This window comes from Ascaphus truei, unplaced genomic scaffold (assembly GCF_040206685.1).
Source record: "Ascaphus truei isolate aAscTru1 unplaced genomic scaffold, aAscTru1.hap1 HAP1_SCAFFOLD_2398, whole genome shotgun sequence".
NCBI lineage: Eukaryota > Metazoa > Chordata > Amphibia > Anura > Ascaphidae > Ascaphus > Ascaphus truei.
Window position 1 is genome coordinate 7,398 of NW_027455321.1, and position 20,271 is coordinate 27,668.

A 20,271-nucleotide genomic window follows, 5' to 3' on the forward strand; every position below is an offset into this window, starting at 1 on the left:
CGGCGGTCTCGTGTCCTTCGTTCGTCTCGCGGGGGGAGGGGGGAGGGGGAGGCGCGGCGACGCGTTAAATCACGCGTTGCGCGGGAGGGTCCCGGACATCCGTGAAAGCTTAGCAATGCCAGGGAGATATACGCAGCGCGAGCTTATAGCGGAGGAGTTGCGCGCGCTTCACGCACACTTCAGGCATTGGGCTATCGCAGTTAGCCAGGCGCCTGCGGGGCGAAGAGGTGCGTTGACGCTGCAGCGTTTTGAGGAGACGGCATTTATTTATTTTTTTGTCTTCTCGGGGCAGCTGCCGCGTGGCGTCGGCGTCACGTGAGCCGGTTCGGCCAATGAAGGGCGGGCCAGCTTCGTGACGCGTCCCCGCCACGCCCCCTCATCGCCGCCAGCGCTATGAGCAGGGATCGCTTGTGCTGCAGCCGCGCGAGCTCGCACTCTCGCTAGCAAGCGGAGCGTGTAATCTGTGCCTGATACCGCACACTCGCATTTGGCCTGATCCCTGGCGATGATGTCATCCAAGCGGTTGATGGTCTGTGCTAGTGAGGGGTCAAGATCGGGGGGGAGGGGCGGTTACAGAGGTCCCGCGCTCTTCTCCAAGGCATTTAAATTAAATCCGGGGGGGGGACCGCGCGAGGCCCCTACCTCGCTTACCTTGATTCAGGCGACACGTCGCCATGGCATTATGTGACGTGACGTCATTTGACGCCGGCACAGACGCTGGGGGAGCGCGGGCAGCGGGCACAGCGCCGAAAGTCGGCCCACCCCCTGGTCACGATCATCGAAACCTTCAGTATTCGTATGTTGGTGTAACTTCACTCGTAGGGTCTTCCCGTCTTTGTCCGAGAGTCGACGACTCCTCTGGCTTTAGAGTTTCGACTCTATAATTAGTTCAATCAACTTAAGAGCATTCGTTAAGCACACGTTACCATTTCTGGTCGGACTCGAGAGTCCGAAAACCCCAAAGGTTGGTGACTTCTTAATCCTAAATCCCTTGAAACGTCGACTGGGTATCGGTAAGGAAGGTTGTATGTATCCGTGCTCTATAAAATCTTAACCAACAAATTGTAAATAATTTTTTTTGACATTTATATATATATATATATATATATATATATATATATATATTGTGGTAACTTTTGGGGCTTAAATGAGCTTACTGGGTATCTGTGTGTGTTTTAACTTTGTCCAGCTGGTCTCAGCTGTTTGGGAGGTTGGCCCCTCCCTCCCAGGTTTGAAGCTCGGCCCCATCCCACTTTCCACATGCACAGGTCTTTGCGTGCAGCTGATTGCGACAGGTCTAATACAGAGTATTCTTCCTGGTATTGTCCAGGTAAATAAGAATTTCAATCAGATTTACAACCGTGCCGCTGACTATGACAGATCAACTATGATCATTCTTCCTAGTATGGTATAGGTTATTAAGAATTGTAATCAGCGTTAGGACCTGTGAATTATGGTCATGCATTGTCGTGGCTCACAGGCTCACCATGCTTTGGCCAAAGTGTTAAACTAAATGACCCTTTTATTCAAGAGATATATTGGTATTTCACTGTGTATTTTTGCCATTGGATGTAGCACTGGGCTCTGTAAGTGTTTGTACTATATATCGCCACGCCCAGTAACACTCCTTTTTGACATTTATATACATATATACATATATATATTTTGTGGTAACTTTTGGGGCTTAAATGAGCTTACTGGGTATTTGTGTGTGAAATTGTAAATAATGGCTTAACCATAACATTAAGGAGAGGGAAGTTATAGAGGGATTTAATTCCCTAGAAGAGAGGGGATGAGATTCATACAACCTTTCCTTACCGATATCCAGTAGAAGTTTAATTTTCTATGGATAATCTGGTTACACTTAGCAATATGAGCTATATTAAATGGAATTGTATTTGTTACGTGTCCTGCCCCTCAACCGTACCATATGAAAACATTTAGGTTAGTTAAAGAATACGCTGTCCCTCAATGCATGTAGGGTAATCTATACCCGGGGTTTAAAAAAATCACACACTTCATCCCACAGGTAGTGCAAAGGACTCGGGGCCATCCCTTAAAGTTGGAGGAAAGGAGATTTCACCAGCAACAAAGGAAAGGGTTTTGTACAGTTAGGGCAGTTACAATGTGGGATTCATTACCCATGGAGACTGTGATGGCAGATACAATAGATTTGTTCAAAAAAAGTTGGACATCTTTTTAGAAAGGGAAGGGTATAAAGGGATATACCAAATAAGTAAACATGGGAAGGATGTTGATCCAGGGATTAATCTGATTCTTGGGGTCAGGAAGGAATTTATTTTTCCCCTTATGAGATATCACTGGATGATATAACACTGGGTTTTTTTGTTTGCCTTCCTCTGGATCAATAAGTAAGTATAGATATAGAATAAAGTATCTGTCTTCTAAATTTAGCATAGGTTGAACTTGATGGACACGTCTTTTTTTCAACCTCATCTACTATGTAACTAGTGTGTAGCTATGTAACACTTCAAGTGTTCTTATCAATGTGTAATCTTTTGTCCCAATGTAGGGGCTCACGCATGGTGGATGAGTCACCAGCTTGTCCCTTCTCCAAAGTGACAAAGAGACAAAGTGTAGTCGACGTTCTCTAATCGGTGTGACGCTGATATTGTAGTTCACTTCACACTTCTATTACACCGTTTCTTCATCACTACTAATCTTTCTGATTAAATATACGTGTGTTTTTGTTTCCCCACTTTCCTTAAAGCTGCAGACCGAGCAATATCCTACGTGTGTGTTATTTAAAAAAAAAAATCAGTACTATGAGAAAATACTTGTAGCATTAAAAAAAAACAACAACTCTGAATGACATATTTAATGTATTATAATGTAACGAGCATTTTTTGTTTCTGTAGCATCCATTTACAAGGTCACATCCCCTTCCTCTTCTGAAACAGGCTCTGGCACACACCCTTTTTGAGCCCTGCCCCCTCTCTAGCAGTGCACCAATTGTATCTAGTGGCTGACTGGTCACATGATCTTCCCCCCACAGAACTTTGCATCTTTGGTCCTCTTCTGCTGCACTGACAGCCATTTAGTGAACCCCCACCCGAGCCAAATCTTCGCCGTTCGATCACAGGAGGACGGATCGATCGGCAACTTAACCAATGACTTATCATTGTGCGGATTGTATTGATGCGCATATAAAAAGGGGGAAATAAATAAATAAATAACGGCTGCTCGAACTGCAGCTTTAAGGGGAGCGGGTGTATACAATAAGTGAGGGAAGGGGAATGTGGTGATAGCTCAAGCTACTGTCTGAGAGACGGTGCCAGGGGTAAAGAATATGGACAAAAACTGCTCTTGCCTAGGCAAGAGAAAAGGACCCCTTTACAACAAGCATTCGTAAGGGTGTGAACGTGAAGATATTAAATGAACCTTTATTAATATTCAAGGGTAAAAGGAAAGTGAGGGGATGGACACACACCAATAAAAAAGTATTAAATACGTACTTATCAGTACTAGTGGTAGGTTGAACGTAGGGAATCCTATAACGTCTGGCACAGACAGGAAAGATGTGTAGTTTGTGCCACAGTGGGGTGTGGATGTTAGAGCAGATCTAATGTCCCTCGGTGATATACCAGGTAGATGTATATATGGGTTAGTACCACCACAACTGATTGAATTGTAGCTCTAAGTGAGTATACATAGATGTCTATGAAATGGTCCGTGCATAGTATCACAGACTCCCATAATTCAATCAGTTGTGGTGGTACTAACCCATATATACATCTACCTGGTATATCACCGAGAGACATTAGATCTGCTCTAACATCCACACCCCACTGTGGCACAAACTACACATCTTTCCTGTCTGTGCCAGACGTTATAGGATTCCCTACGTTCAACCTACCACTAGTACTGATAAGTACGTATTTAATACTTTTTTATTGGTGTGTGTCCATCCCCTCACTTTCCTTTTACCCTTGAATATTAATAAAGGTTCATTTTATATCCTCACGTTCACACCCTTACGAGTGCTTGTTGTAAAGGGGTCCTTTTCTCTTGCCTAGGCAAGAGCAGTTTTTGAGCGGGTGTATAGAAGGTAAAAATTAGGCTTTTTTTTTTTTTATCAATACCAATCTATATTTTTTGATAACTGTTTTTTTTTTTATTTTGTGCACAATTTTTGCATATAACTTTTTCTATAAAGACATTGCAGTATTGAATATGCAGTACTATTTAGTTATCTCTTGTATAATTCTTCATAGCTTATTTATTATGTTTACTTGTTGCTATGCAATTGCCTTTTTTTCTTCTTATTTTTTTTTCTGCCGCATTACCGTTTCTCATGTTTTGGTCTAATAAAGTTTATTTGTCCTCGGAGGGGGCATTGCCAAGCTAGTAACCGATAGCGCTAGACTCTATTCACGGTGGGGGACGGCTCATTAGCGGGTCGCCTTCTCGTGACGCCAACGCCGCAGCGGGTGCGTAAATGTGCTGTGATTTTATATACACGGAACCTTGGTAAAGCGCATGTAAGAGCGAAACGCGCAGGTGTCGCGTTTCTATTTTACCCTGTCCGCGTAACATCAATAAATGCGAACATTTTTTTTATTGGGGGGGATCACCTCGTGATCGCTCGGTTTTTTTCTTCTTCTTGTGCTCCGTTGCCAACTTTACTAAGTTGGATCGTCTACGGATCGGCACCCCTCAGATTTGCCTGTACTTGATGGAGGGCATGTAACAGGTACTGGCGTCTATGTGACTTACCTATCAGCCGAGGTATATGCTTCCTTTCTTAGGGATTATGCCACAGTATGTGATGACTGGGCTAAATCTCCAGCCTCCTCTGTACATATTAAGGATTATACAAATTATTCTGTTCTGAAGGCATTCTGGGCTGCCAGCGATTTATATGCCTACGAGTACTTTATAGCGTGAGCAGCATTCTATACTGAACTTTCAAACTCAGCAGCCACAAGGTTCAGCAAAGTATCCGGCCGCTCCTCCTCCTCTTACCGTGCACCCCAAAACTGGAACAGTCTGCCGGAGACTCTCACAGCCGCCACCAGGCTAAGTTCTTTCATAACTAAAGCTGTCTCACATTGTAATCTGGTCTGTAACTGTTATATACGCCTATAATATATATTATCTGTAACTGTTACATATGCCTATAATATATATTATCTGTAACTGCTACATACGCCTATAATATATATTATCTGTAACTGTTACATACGCCTATAATATACTAGCTGAGAGACCCGGCGTTGCCCGGGATGTAATGTTCCCGTTCCTCTCTCTCCTCCCCCCTCTCTCTGTTTGTCCCCCATTCACATCAATCCAGTCCCCCCCCTCCCTCCCTCCTTTACAGCTTCATGTAGCGTGTGTGCGTCAGTCACTGTGTGTTTGCTCGCGCGTCAGTGAGTCTGAGGCAGAAACACAAACACACACAGACTGACTGACGCACACACAGTCAGTGTGTGCCTCAGTCAGTGTGTGCGTGCGTCAGTCAGGCTTTGTGTGCGCGTCAGTCAGTGTGTGCGTGCGTGCGGCAGTCAGTCAGTGTGTGCGCGCGGGGCGTCAAAGGCAGGGGGGGGCGTCAAAGGCAGGGGGGGGGCGTCAAAGGGAGGGGGGGCGTCAAAGGGAGGGGGGGGGGCGTCAAAGGGAGGGGGGGGGGCGTCAAAGGGAGGGGGGGGGCGTCAAAGGGGGGGGCGTCAAAGGGAGGGGGGGGGGGCGTCAAAGGGAGGGGGGGGCGTCAAAGGGAGGGGGGGGGGCGTCAAAGGGAGGGGGGGGCGTCAAAGGGAGGGTGGGGGCGTCAAAGGGAGGGGGGGGGCGTCAAAGGGAGGGGGGGGCGCCTCAAAGGCATGGATTCCTCCCCCTGCATTTCCTGCAGTGGACAGGAGGGGGGGGGGCAGTGGACAGGAGGGGGGGGGCAGTGGACAGGAGGGGGGGGGCAGTGGACAGGAGGGGGGGGCAATGGACAGGAGGGGGGGGCAATGGACAGGAGGGGGGGGCAATGGACAGGAGGGGGGGGCAGTGGACAGGAGGGAGGGGGCAGTGGACAGGAGGGAGGGGGCAGTGGACAGGAGGGGGGGGCAGTGGACAGGAGGGGGGGGGCAGTGGACAGGAGGGGGGGGGCAGTGGACAGGAGGGGGGGGCAGTGGACAGGAGGGGGGGGGGCAGTGGACAGGAGGGGGGGGGCAGTGGACAGGAGGGGGGGGGCAGTGGACAGGAGGGGGGGGCAGTGGACAGGAGGGGGGGGCAGTGGACAGGAGGGGGGGGGCAGTGGACAGGAGGGAGGGGGCAGTGGACAGGAGGGGGGGCAGTGGACAGGAGGGGGGGCAGTGGACAGGAGGGGGGGGGCAGTGGACAGGAGGGGGGGGCAGTGGACAGGAGGGGGGGGGCAGTGGACAGGAGGGGGGGGGCAGTGGACAGGAGGGGGGGGGCAGTGGACAGGAGGGGGGGGGCAGTGGACAGGAGGGGGGACGCAGTGGACAGGAGGGGGGACGCAGTGGACAGGAGGGGGGGGCAGTGGACAGGAGGGGGGGGCAGTGGACAGGAGGGGGGGGCAGTGGATAGGAGGGGGGGGCAGTGGATAGGAGGGGGGGGCAGTGGACAGTGACACACACACACACACACACACACACACACACACACACACACACACACACACACACACACACACACACACACACACCTCAGTTGATGCGCCCTTTCTCAGTTCCGTTTGGCGCCGGAGGTGGGGAGCGACACCTACCTGTACTTCCGGGCGCCGCCACCGTCTGACTCGGCGCCGCGAGGGAGGAAGGGGGTCCGCCATCTTACGCGCCGCGTGGCAGCTGCGGGAAGCGAGGTGATTTGGAGCGGGGAGGGGGGAGAGGTGATTTGGAGCGGGGAGAGGTGATTTGGAGCGGGGAGAGGTGATTTGGAGCGGGGAGAGGTGATTTGGAGCGGTGAGGGGGAGAGGTGATTTGGAGCGGTGAGGGGGAAGAGGTGATGCCGCTGGGGAGGGGGAGAGGTGATTTGGAGCGGTGAGGGGGAAGAGGTGATGCCGCTGGGGAGGGGGAGAGGTGATGCCGCTGGGGAGGGGGAAGAGGTGATGCCGCTGGGGAGGGGGAAGAGGTGATGCCGCTGGGGAGGGGGAAGAGGTGATGCCGCTGGGGAGGGGGAAAAGGTGATTTGGAGAGGGGAGAGAGGTGTGTGTGTGTGTGTGTGTGTGTGTGTGTGTGTGTGTGTGTGTGTGTGTGTGTGTGTGTGTGTGTGTGTGTGTGTGTGTGTGTTTTATTTATTTTTTTGGACCTTTGGCCCGTCACTCCGCCTCAGGCCAATGAGAGGTGTGGGGGGCGGGCCAAGGGGGTGGTGTGAGTGTGTGAGGCCAATGAGAGGTGTGCGGGGGCGGGCGGGCCAAGGGACCAATGAGATTGCCGCTAGGGACACCGGACATCCAGCAGGCAGGCATGCATGCAGTGCTTTCACTAATATAGTATAAGATATTATCTGTAACTGTTACATACGCCTATAATATATATTATCTGTAACTGTTACATACGCCTATAATATATATTATCTGTAACTGTTACACACGCCTATAATATATATTATCTGTAACTGTTACATACGCCCATAATATATATTATCTGTAACTGTTACATACGCCTATAATATATATTATCTGTAACTGTTACATACGCCTATAATATATATTATCTGTAACTGTTACACACGCCTATAATATATATTATCTGTAACTGTTACATACGCCCATAATATATATTATCTGTAACTGTTACATACGCCTATAATATATATTATCTGTAACTGTTACATACGCCTATAATATATATTATCTGTAACTGTTACATACGCCTATAATATATATTATCTGTAACTGTTACATACGCCTATAATATATATTATCTGTTACATACGCCTATAATATATATTATCTGTAACTGTTACATACGCCTATAATATATATTATCTGTAACTGTTACATACGCCTATAATATATATTATCTGTAGCTGTTACATACGCCTATAATATATATTATCTGTTGCTGTTACATACGCCTATAATATATATTATCTGTAACTGTTACATACGCCTATAATATATATTATCTGTAACTGTTACATACGCCTATAATATATATTATCTGTTGCTGTTACATACGCCTATAATATATATTATCTGTAACTGTTACATACGTCTATAACCAGTGGTTGACAAATCACAAAAAAATCTACTCGCCACCTAGTACCAAACGTGTGCTGCTTGGGTCAATATTTACTCGCCCGGGGGTTAAATCCACTCGCCCGGGGCGAGCAAATGTATAGGTTTGTCGAACACTGCCTATAACATATATTATCCCTAACTGTGCATGTAATGTCTTGTATATAATGTATAACCCTGCTCACATAATGTAACTATGTATTTGTAACCATGTATCTGTCATCATAACTCTGTGCCCAGGACACACATGAAAAACGAGAGGTAACTCTCACTGTATTACTTCCTGGTAACACATTTTTATACATAAATAAACAATGTAACCTTATATTACTAAGGTAACATTATCTATTGTTACAGTTTGCAGCTCAAACTCCTGGGAACAGCGGCAACAGATGATCACAGACAGGAAAGTGTTGCAAAGATCTGGGAAGGGGGAATAATGCCAGCTACAGGGGGATCAAAGGATGCTCAGTAAGAGGAATACTCATTAAAAATGGCAGTCAGCGTTGATGAAATGTTAAAAAGAAAATGAATGCAGCAAGTATTATGTAATATTACAGAACCAAAAAAAGCCACATGCAGGATATTGGGTGGATTTCCCCTTTAAAGGAGCAATAGCCTACGTGTGCTAAAATAAATCAGTTCTGTAATATTAGATCATACTTACTGCTTGTTTTACTGTAACTCTGACCGCCATTTGTAATGAGTATTTAACACACTGAGCATCCTTTGATTTCTACAGCCGGTTGCAGCCCAGCTCCCCAGCGGTGCAAGATCTTTCCAACACTTTGCTGCTTGTTATCATTTGTTGCCCATGTTCCCAGCAGTGTGAGCTGCAAACTGCAATAGATGATGTTACCTTTTGGGATATCAGAAATACATTGTAGCTGCTGTGCTAGGCCGAGTCCATAGGACAGGCGGCGCTGAGCCATGCGGACGCTCCGCGCTGAGCTCCGTCATCCTCAACGAGGATGTTCTTGAGAGGGGGGCTCCCGCCGAGCGTCCGCAGGCGTGCTGAGGCGCAAGGGATTTCCAGCAGAACCTGTTTCTGAGCGCGCCGTCGGCTGAAAACCTCCAATCAGAGCGGAGCAGCGGCCCCGTGACACGTCGTCGCTTCGGCGACGTCAGTCCCCCCCCCCCCCCGCCTCCCGATCGCGCACGCTGAGGCTCGTCTGCCAGTTCACGCAACCGTTCCCGATTGCGCAGACGAGCCTCGGCGTCCGCGCGGCTCCCCCCCCCCCCTGTACGGACGCAGCCTTACACTGACCGAGGGATTAGTTGGCGCGGAAAGGTCGGTCGTAGTGAACCCTGGGAAGTCGGGTCTGTGCGGATCTTCACGACAGAACCAACCAATCGGCAGCCGAGCTCATTAGTTTTCTAAGCAAAAGCTGCACATTTTACAGCAACGAAAGATAATGTGTATTTTTGAGCGTGCCGATTGGATGACCTCTTTCAATGCGTCTTATTTACTTCTCTCTCTTCGCTTACCGGTTGTTATACTTCGGTCGGTCGCCCCCTACTTCTTATATTCCCGTTAAACATCGTACGAAAACACAAACGGTCACACAATTCTCTCTTTATTTATATGGACTGTACACCGGCCTGTCTCATTTTTATTACAGGGTTTTCCATTTGTCAGAACTGAAAAAATATATATATATGTATTTGTATTTTTTTTTCAAAAGTGCATAGCCGGCAACCCTTCTCGCAGACAGCTGTTTTAATTTCTACATCTACATAAAAGTACTCTTTTTGTCATTGTGCCGCGTTATACACTGACCACTGGGCATGGGGAAGTGAGACACGCTGGGCATCATCGTCGTTTCAGCAAGGATGAAGCTGGTTAGTAAATTAAGAGGGGGATTCGCTCGGATTACGGAAACAAAATCGTATGAATGATGAGCACACGACAAACTGGCTTCATGTAGGTTCACACGCTGCTGTAGCCTTGTGTATCCCTCTCCTACACACATGTGTCATGCCCCCAACCCCTTCCCTGTCTCACAGGGGGAGTGATGCCCCCCTCTCACTTCAACCATACACCTCCTTTTTTCCCATCTGCAACACACACGCCTTGTGTCGTTCCCTCTCAATCACACAGCCCTTGTGTGTGCCCCCCCTCAATCACACACACCTTGTGTCATTCCCCCTCAACCACACAGCTCTTGTGTGTGCCCCCCACAATCACACACACCTTGTGTCGTCCCCTCTCTCACACACCTTAATGGTCAGTCTTTAAAACATTGTTAGAAAAGCACACTTATCGGTGTATACCCTTGGGTAATAAGTATAAAAGAAATAAGTCAAAACCAATGTGGCTAAATAAACAGGTAGGGGAGGAAATGGACAAGAAGAGGAAGGCGTTTAGATTCTTTAAATCAGAAGAGATGGAGACATCGTATTAGAATTATAAGGAATGTAACAAAGATTGCAAAAGGGCAATTAAATTAGCAAAAATGGATAATGAAAAAAGGATTGCAATAGAAAGTAAGAACAACCCTAAAACAGTTCTTTAAGTACCTTAATAACAAAAACAAGAGGAAAGAAAATATAGGACCCTTTCAGTGTGAGATGGGCAGGCAGATCATTGGAGATAAGGAAAAAGCAGAGGTATTAAACAAATTCTTTGCCTCTGTGTTCACCAGGGAAGAATCAAGTTCAATAGTAGTGCCGCAGGAGGAAGCCACAATCTCCATATTAATGAGCAATTGGTTAACCGAGGAAGAAGTTCATAGGCGGCTTGAAAAAACAAAAAAAAACAGGGCACCTGGCCCCGATGGCATACATCCAAGAGTTCTCAAGGAGTTAAGCTCAGTAATAGCCAAACCATTATATTTAATATTCAAGGACTCCATTTCCACAGGCTCAGTACCACAAGATTGGCGTAAAGCAGATGTGGTGCCTATATTTAAAAAAGGGAGCTAGATCACCACCAGGGAATTACAGACCTGTAAGCCTGACTTCAATAGTAGGGAAACTACTTGAAGGTTTAATACGGGATAATATTCAGGAATACAAAATGATTAGTAATAGTCAAACAAGATCGTATCTTGCATCAAACGTCTAAATTTAGCATAGGTTGGACTTGATGGACCTACGTCTTTTTTTCAACCTCGTCTACTATGTAATTATGTAACCTTGTGTCTCACATGCTTCCTCTCCCCCTCTTGCACACGTCTCGCGTCCCCGCTCTCGCTCCCACACGCCTCCTGTCCCCCTTCTTTCACGCCTCGTGTCCCCTGTCTCTCACGCACACTCCTTCCGCCTCTCTCTCACACACGCACACACACCTCGTTTCCCCCCCCTCTCTCTCTCTCTCACACACACACAAGCGCTGCGTGTCCATCCCCGGCTGTGCGTGCGCGGGTCACGTGTGATCTGTCTCGGGCGCCAGTTGGTACCTGGGGTTGGAGGCCGTACACTGTGTGATGAGGGGGAGAGACGGGCTTTTCCCACCTCTCCTCTTCCTCCGGCAGATCAGAACGGTAACGGTAGCCACCAGGCCCAAGGTAACGAGGAGTAACGAGATAACGGCTACTGTCATGTTCTTCATCTTGTTCCCCACTTCCGAGTTCAGATTTGGGGAGTCTCGAGCCTGCTGATCCCCTGAGGTGTTCCCCAAGGCTGGGAGAGGGAGGGGGAGGGAGAGAGAAGGAGAGGGTGAGAGAGGAGGAGAAGGAGAGAGAGAGGGGTGGAATGAAGGGGAGCGGAGAGAGATAAAGAGAGGTAAGGAGAGAGGGAATGAAGGGGGAAGGAGAGGGGGAGAGAGAAGGAGAAGAAGAGAGGGAGAATTAAGGGGGGTGGAGAGAGAGGTAAGGAGAGGGGGAATGAAGGGGGAAGGAGAGGGGAGAGAGAAGGAGGAGGAGAAGAGAGAGAGGGAATGAAGGGGGGCGGAGAGAGATAAAGAGAGGTAAGGAAAGGGGGAGAGAGGAGGAGAAGAAGAAAGAGAGAGAGAGAGAGAGAGGGGGGAATGAAGGGGGCGGAGAGAGATAAAGAGAGGTAAGGAGAGGGGGAGAGAGGGTGAATGAAGGGAGACAGAGAGAGAAAAGGTAGGGAGAGAGAGGAGAGAGGAGAGAAAGGTAAGGAGATGGGGAGAGAGAAGGAGGGGAGAGCGGGAATGAGGGAGGAGGGAGAGAGATAAAGAGATAGAGAGGTAGAGAGATAAGGAGAGGGGGGGATAAAGATGAGGGGAGAGGAGGGTAGATAGAGGAGTAAAGGAGGGAGAGACCGGGAACGAGGGGGGAGGGAGAGAGAAAAAAAGAGATTAGGAGAGAGTGATAAGGAGAGGGGGGGAGAGAAGGAGGAGGAGAGGGGGAAAGAGGAGGAACGAAGGGGGATGGAGAGAGAAAGAGAGGTAAGGCGAGGGGGAGAGAAAGAGAAGGCGAGAGAGATGTAGGGAGAGGAGGAGTGAAGGAGGAGGAAGGGGAGAGAGTGGGAACGAGGGGGGAGGGAGAGAAGTAAGGAGAGTGGGATGAGAGAGGAGGGGGAGAGAAGAAGGAAGGAAGAGAGGAGGGGAGAGGAGAAAAGGAGGGGGTGGAGGAGGGGAGGCGCGAGGATAGGGCGAGAGAGGAGGGATAAAGAGGAGGGTTCGAGAGGGGGGAGAGAAAAAGAAGCGGAGGGAAAGGGAAGGAAATGGTGAGAGAAAGAGTAGGGTTGAGAGAGATGAGGGGAGAGAGATAAAGGGAGGGACAGGTGAGGAGAAGGGGAGAGAAGGAGGAGGGTAGAGGGGGTAAAAAGAGGAGAGGAGGGGGAAGAAAGGAGCGAGGATGGGGGGGGAGGGGTGAAAGAGGAGGACCAGAGAGGGGAGAGAGTAGAAGGATGAGAAGAAGTTGGGCAGATTGGTGGGAAGAGAGAGAAATGAGACGATGAGAGCAACATTCCATGTACCCATATACAGCTCCTATTACTGTATACAGCTATCCCCTATATACAGCCCCTGCCCCCTGTATACTAACCTGTATCCCTATATACAGCCCCCATCCCTGTATGCAGCTCCCTGCCCCCTGCAAACAGTTCTTTACCTCCTGTATACAGCTATCTCCCCCTGTATACAGCTATCTGCCCCTGTATACAGCTATCTGCCCCTGTATACAGCTATCTGCCCCTGTATACAGCGAGCTGCCCCTGTATACAGCGAGCTGCCCCTGTATACAGCGAGCTGCCCCTGTATACATACCTCGCTGGGTCTGTGTGTCCTCCTGCAGTTGCACAGTGGAGGTCCATGGCTGGTCTGTGGGGTTTTGTGCCTGGGGGTCCGCGTTGGCCGGAGGGGATGTGGGAGGGGGGGATGTGGGAGGAGGGGATGTGGGAGGGGGGGATGTGGGAGGAGTGGATGTGGGAGGGGGGTGTGTGGGAGGGGGGGATGTGGGAGGGTGGGATGTAGGAGGGGGGGATGTGGGAGGGTTAGGGAGTAGTCGTTTCTCTGAGCCCTTGATGCAATCCTGATGAGGTTTAGAGCTGAGGATACTGAGACAGTCATGAGTAGCGGTGCCTGCCAGGGGAGAGGAGACATTGAGATTATATATATATATATATATATAAATAATGTGTGGTGAAGACCTACCCAAGTCTCAAACTGCAAAGCCAGTACAACCAACCTCACACTGATGTTGGTTGTGTACACACACACACACACACACACACACACACACACACACACATACACACATACACACATATACACATACACAAATCTGCTGATATAACAGCCCACTGGTTTATGTATAACATCATCATGACCTCACAGCTAGCTGGTGTATGTATAACATCATCATGACCTCACAGCTAGCTGGTGTATGTATGACATCATCATGACCTCACAGCTCATTGGTGTATGTATGACATCATCATGACCTCACAGCTAGCTGGTGTATGTATGACATCATCATGACCTCACAGTTCACTGGTGTATGTATGACATCATCATGACCTCACAGCTCACTTGTGTATGTATGACATCATCATGACCTCACAGCTCACTGGTGTATGCATGACATCATCATGACCTCACAGCTCACTGGTGTATGCATGACATCATCATGACCTCAGCTCACCTTTATCCAGGTAGCAGATAAGATATCGCACCCAATCCTCTGACTTTTTGCCACAAAAATTTCCATTCGGGAAGATAAACCTGAAGGAAAAAAGAGGAGAGTGTGAGAGAGGGAAGGGTGAGAGGGAGAAAGAGGAGGGAGAGAGGGAGAGAGAGAAGAGTGAGAGGGAGAGAGAAGAGAAGGGGAGGGTGAGAGGGAGAAAGAGGGAGAGAGAGAAGATTGAGAGGGAGAGAGAAGAGAAGGGGAGGGAGAGAGAAGAGAAGGGGAGGGTGAGAGGGAGAAAGAGGAGGGAGAGAGAGAAGAGTGAGAGGGAGAGAGAAGAGTGAGAGGGAGAGAGAAGAGTGATAGAGAGAGAGCAAGAGAGAGAGAGAGAGAGGTGATAGGGTGATATGGAGAGAGAGAAGGGTGAGAGGGAGAAAGAGGAGGGAGAGAGGGAGAGAGAGACAGAGAGAGAGAGAGAGAGAGGTGATAGGGTGATATGGAGAGAGGGAAGGGTGAGAGGGAGAGAGGGAGAGAGAGAAGAGTGAGAGGGAGAGAGGGAGAGAGGGAGAGAGGGAGAGAGAGAAGAGTGAGAGGGAGAGAGAGAAGAGTGAGAGGAGAGAGGGAGAGAGGGAGAGAGGGAAGAGTGAGAGGGAGAGAGAAGTGTGTGTGAGAGAGAGAGAGAGAGAGACAGAGAGCAAGAGAGAGAGAGAGAGAGAGAGAGGTGATAGGGTGATATGGAGAGAGAGAAGGGTTATAGGGAGAAAGAGGAGGGAGAGAGGGAGAGAGAGAGAAGAGTGAGAGGGAGAGAAGAGTGAGAGAGAAGAGTGAGAGAGAGAGAGAGAGGAGAGAGAGAGAGAGGAGAGAGAGAGAGGAGAGAGAGCGCGAGCGAGAGAGAGCGCGAGCGAGAGAGAGAGAGAGAAGAGTGAGAAAGAGAGAGACAGAGAGATAGAGCGAGAGAGAGAGAGAGAGGTGATAGGGTGATAGGGAGAGAGAGAAGAGTGAGAGGGTGATACGGAGAGAGAAGGGTGAGGGAGCGAGAAGTGGAGGTGAGAGGGAGAGAGAAGGGTGAGAGGGAGGGAGAAGGGTGAGGGAGAGAGAAGGGGAGGTGAGAGGGAGAGAGAAGGGTGAGAGGGAGGGAGAAGGGTGAGGGAGAGAGAAGGGTGAGAGGGAGGGGGGAGGATGAGAGAGAGAGAGAAGGGTGAGAGGGAGGGAGAAGGGGAGGGTGAGAGGGAGAGAGAAGGGTGGTGAGAGAGAAGGGGTGGGTGAGAGGGAGAGAGAAGGGGAGGGTGAGAGGGAGAAGGTTGGTAGGGAGAGAGAAGGGGAGAGAGTAGGAGGGAGAAAAGAAGGAGAGAGAGAGTAAGAAAATGGAGAAGGGGGTGGAGAGGGAAAAAAGGACTAGAGATAATGAGGAAGGGGTGATGGAGAGTGAGAGGGGGGGTGAGTTTAGGGATCAGTACCTGATGAGGTTGGCGGGACAGTCCTCATATTCCAGCACATTGTCAGCGTACTTTACTAGCAGCGTAGGGGTAGGAGGGGGTTTTATCTTCTCACAGCGGCAAGCACCGAGACCCCCGGCCATCTGCGGGGTAACTGGGAGGGAAGGGGGCTGGTGAGAGGAGGGCAGACCCACAGAGAAAGAGAGGGGGAGAGGGGGTGTATATGTCTCTCTGCATTAACGTACGCAATGGGACCGGAGCATGTATGTAAAGCGAAAATGTAATTAAAGTGAAGCACTGCCCTTTTCCCCACTTATCGATGCTTATACTGTACTGCAATCGTCATATACGTGCATAACTGGTGGAAACAACACATGTGTAACAGGCTCTATAGTCTCCCCGCATGCGCACAGCTTCGGTACAAGTAGGTAGGGAGCCGGTACTGCTGTTCAGGACGTGCTGACAGGCGCATGCGCGAGCTGCCGTTTGCCTATTGGGAGATATGTACTTACTCGCGAGTGTACTTAAAGTGAGTGTCCTTAAACCGGGGTATGCCTGTATATGTCTCTGTGTATGTATATATATATGTCTCTGTGTGTATATGTCTCTGTGTGTATATGTCTCTGTGTGTATATGTCTCTGTGTGTATATGTCTCTGTGTATGTATATATATATATATGTATGTATATATATATATATATATATATATATATATATATATATATATGTCTCTGTGTATATATATATATATATATGTCTCTGTGTGTATAAGTATGTATATGCCTGTTTATCTATATATCACTGTGTGTATATGCCTGTGTATGTATGTCACTGTGTATTTATATGTCTCTGTGTATGTATATGTTGCTGTGTATGTATATGTCACTGTGTATGTATATGTCTCTGTGTATGTATATGTCTCTGTGTATGTATATGTCGCTGTGTATGTATATGTTGCTGTGTATGTATATGTCTCTGTGTATGTATATATATATGTCTCTGTGTGTATATGTCTCTGTGTGTATATGTCTCTGTGTGTATATGTCTCTGTGTGTATATGTCTCTGTGTGTATATGTCTCTGTGTATGTATATATATATATGTATGTATATATATATATATATATGTCTCTGTGTATATATATATATATGTCTCTGTGTGTATAAGTATGTATATGCCTGTTTATCTATATGTCACTGTGTGTATATGCCTGTGTATGTATGTCACTGTGTATTTATATGTCTCTGTGTATGTATATGTTGCTGTGTATGTATATGTCACTGTGTATGTATATGTCTCTGTGTATGTATATGTCTCTGTGTATGTATATGTCGCTGTGTATGTATATGTTGCTGTGTATGTATATGTCTCTGTGTATGTATATGTCTCTGTGTATGTATATGTCGCTGTGTATGTATATGTCTCTGTGTATGTATATGTCTCTGTGTATGTATATGTTGCTGTGTATGTATATGTCTCTGTGTATGTATATGCCTGTGTATGTATGTCACTGTGTATGTATATGCCTGTGTATGTATGTCGCTGTGTATGTATATGTCTCTGTGTATGTATATGTCTCTGTGTATGTATATGTCTCTGTGTGTGTATATGTCTCTGTGAATGTATGTCTCTGTGAATGTATATGTCGCTGTATATGTATATGTCTCTGTGTATGTATATGTCTCTGTGTGTGTATATGTCTCTGTGTGTGTATATGTCTCTGTGTATGTATATGTCTTGGTGTATGTATATGTCACTGTGTATGTATATGTCGCTGTGTATGTATATGTCGCTGTGTATGTATATGTCTGTGTGTATATGTCGCTGTGTATCTATATGTCTTTGTGTATGTAATTGTCTCTGTGTATGTATATGTCTTTGTGTATGTAATTGTCACTGTGTATGTATATGCCTGTGTATGTATGTCACTGTGTATGTACTGTATATGTCTCTGTGAATTAATATGTTGCTGTGTATGTATATGTCTCTGTGTATGTATATGTCTCTGTGTGTGTATATGTCTCTGTGTGTGTATATGTCTCTGTGTGTGTATATGTCTCTGAGAATGTATATGTCGCTGTGTATGTATATGTCTCTGTGTATGTATATGTCTGTGTGTATATATATCTCTGTGTATGTATATGTCTCTGTGTATGTATATGTCTTGGTGTATGTATATGTCTTGGTGTATGTATATGTCTTGGTGTATGTATATGTCTTGGTGTATGTATATGTCTTTGTGTATGTAATTGTCTCTGTGTATGTATATGTCTCTGTGTATGTAATTGTCACTGTGTATGTATATGCCTGTGTATGTATGTCACTGTGTATGTATATGCCTGTGTATGTATATGTCTCTGTGTATGTATATGTCTCTGTGTATGTATATGTCTCTGTGTATGTATATGTCTTGGTGTATGTATATGTCTTGGTGTATGTATATGTTGCTGTGTATGTATATGTCTCTGTGTATGTATATGTCACTGTGTATGTATATGCCTGTGTATGTATGTCACTGTGTATGTATATGTCGCTGTGTATGTATATGTCTCTGTGCATGTATATGTCTCTGTGTGTGTATATGTTGCTGTGTATGTATATGTCTCTGTGTATGTAATTGTCACTGTGTATGTATATGCCTGTGTGCCTGTGTATGTATATGTCACTGTGTATGTATATGCCTGTGTATGTATGTCACTGTGTATGTATATATCTCTGTGTATGTATATGTCTCTGTGTATGTATATTGTCTCTGTGTAATGTATATGTCTCTGTGTATGTTATATGTCTCTGTGTATGTATATGTCACTGTGTATGTATATGGTCGCTGTGTATGTATATGTCGCTGTGTATGTATATGTCACTGTGTATGTATATGTCTCTGTGTATGTATATGTCTCTGTGTGTGTATATGTCTCTGTGTGTGTATATGTCGCTGTGTATGTATATGTCTCTGTGTATGTATATGTCTCTGTGTGTGTATATGTCTCTGTGTGTGTATATGTCTCGGTGTATGTATATGTCACTGTGTATGTATATGTCTTGGTGTATGTATATGTAGCTATGTGTGTATATGTCGCTGTGTATGTATATGTTGCTGTGTATGTATATGTCTCGGTGTGTGTATATGTCTCTGTGTATGTAATTGTCACTGTGTATGTATATGCCTGTGTATGTATATGTCACTGTGTATGTATATGTCTCTGTGTGTGTATATGTCTCTGTGTATGTATATGTCTCTGTGTATGTATATGTCTCTGTGTGTGTGTATATGTCTCTGTGTATGTATATGTCTCTGTGTGTGTATATGTCTCTGTGTATGTATATGTCTCTGTGTGTGTATATGTCTCGGTGTATGTATATGTCACTGTGTATGTATATGTCTTGGTGTATGTATATGTAGCTATGTGTATATGTCTCTGTGTGTGTATATGTCTCGGTGTATGTATATGTCACTGTGTTATTGTTTATGTCTTGGTGTATGTATATGTCGCTGTGTGTGTATATGTCGTCTCTGTGTATGTATATGTCTCTGTGTATGTATATGTCTCTGTGTATGTATATGTCTCTGTGTATGTATATGTCTCTGTGTGTGTATATGTCTCGAGTGTATGTATATGTCACTGTGTATGTATATGTCTTGGTGTATGTATATGTAGCTATGTGTGTATATGTCTCTGTGTGTGTATATGTCTCGGTGTATGTATATGTCACTGTGTATGTTTATGTCTTGGTGTATGTATTATGTGCGCTGTGTGTGTATATATGTCTCTGTGTATGTATATTGTCTCTGTGTATGTATATGTCTCGGTGTATGTATATGTCACTGTGTATGTATATGTCTCTGTGTGTGTATATGTCTCTTGTGTGTGTATATATGTCCTCTGTGTATGTATATGTATATGCCCAGGACATACTTGAAAACGAGAGGTAACTCTCAATGTATTACTTCCTGGTAAAATATTTTATAAATAAATAATAAATAAATAAATAAATGTCTTGGTGTATGTATATGTCTCTGTGTATGTATATGTCGCTGTGTATGTATATGTCGCTGTGTATGTATATGTCTCTGTGTGTGTATGCCTGTGTATGTATATGTCTTTGGGGTATATATGTTTCTCTGTGTATAAGTGTGTATATGTCTCTGTGTGTGTACATGCCTGTATACTGTATGTATACTGTATATGTCTCTAGTTACCTGGCTGTAGGATCAGCAGAGTTATGAGGAGGAACAGTAAAGGGATTTGGAGTCTGAAGACGATTTCCATCCTGAGATCAACCCTGAGATCAACCCTCCAGCAGCGCATATATATATATACTATATATATATTATATATTACTGGCTTGTCTGTATTATCTCTCCCAGTATCCCTCTCTGTATTGTGTCTGTAAATATATATTATATATACCGGCTGTCTCTCTCTCTGTCTCACTCTCTCTCTCTGTTCTCTCTCTCTCCTTCTCTCTCTGTGTCTCTCTGTCTCTCTCTCTCTGTGTGTGTGTGTGTCTCTCTCTCTCTCTGTCTCTCTCTGTGTCTCTCTCTCTCTCTCTCTGTGTTGTGTCTCTCTCTGTGTGTCTCTATCTCTCTGTGTCTC

The 20,271-nt window shown here is 46.3% G+C and overlaps 1 protein-coding gene across 1 annotated transcript; it reads right to left on the reverse strand.

Annotated features, from left to right (window-relative positions):
- Window positions 1-9,763: 9,763 nt before the first annotated feature.
- Window positions 9,764-19,989, reverse strand: LOC142478406 (uncharacterized). The gene is made up of 5 exons (XM_075582473.1): window positions 19,875-19,989; window positions 15,696-15,828; window positions 14,257-14,336; window positions 13,380-13,694; window positions 9,764-11,827 (listed from the first exon to the last, which is right to left on the reverse strand). The coding sequence occupies exons 1-5, from the start codon at window positions 19,981-19,983 to the stop codon at window positions 11,571-11,573; spliced, it is 894 nt and encodes a 297-aa protein (XP_075438588.1). The 5' UTR covers window positions 19,984-19,989; the 3' UTR covers window positions 9,764-11,570.
- Window positions 19,990-20,271: the final 282 nt, after the last annotated feature.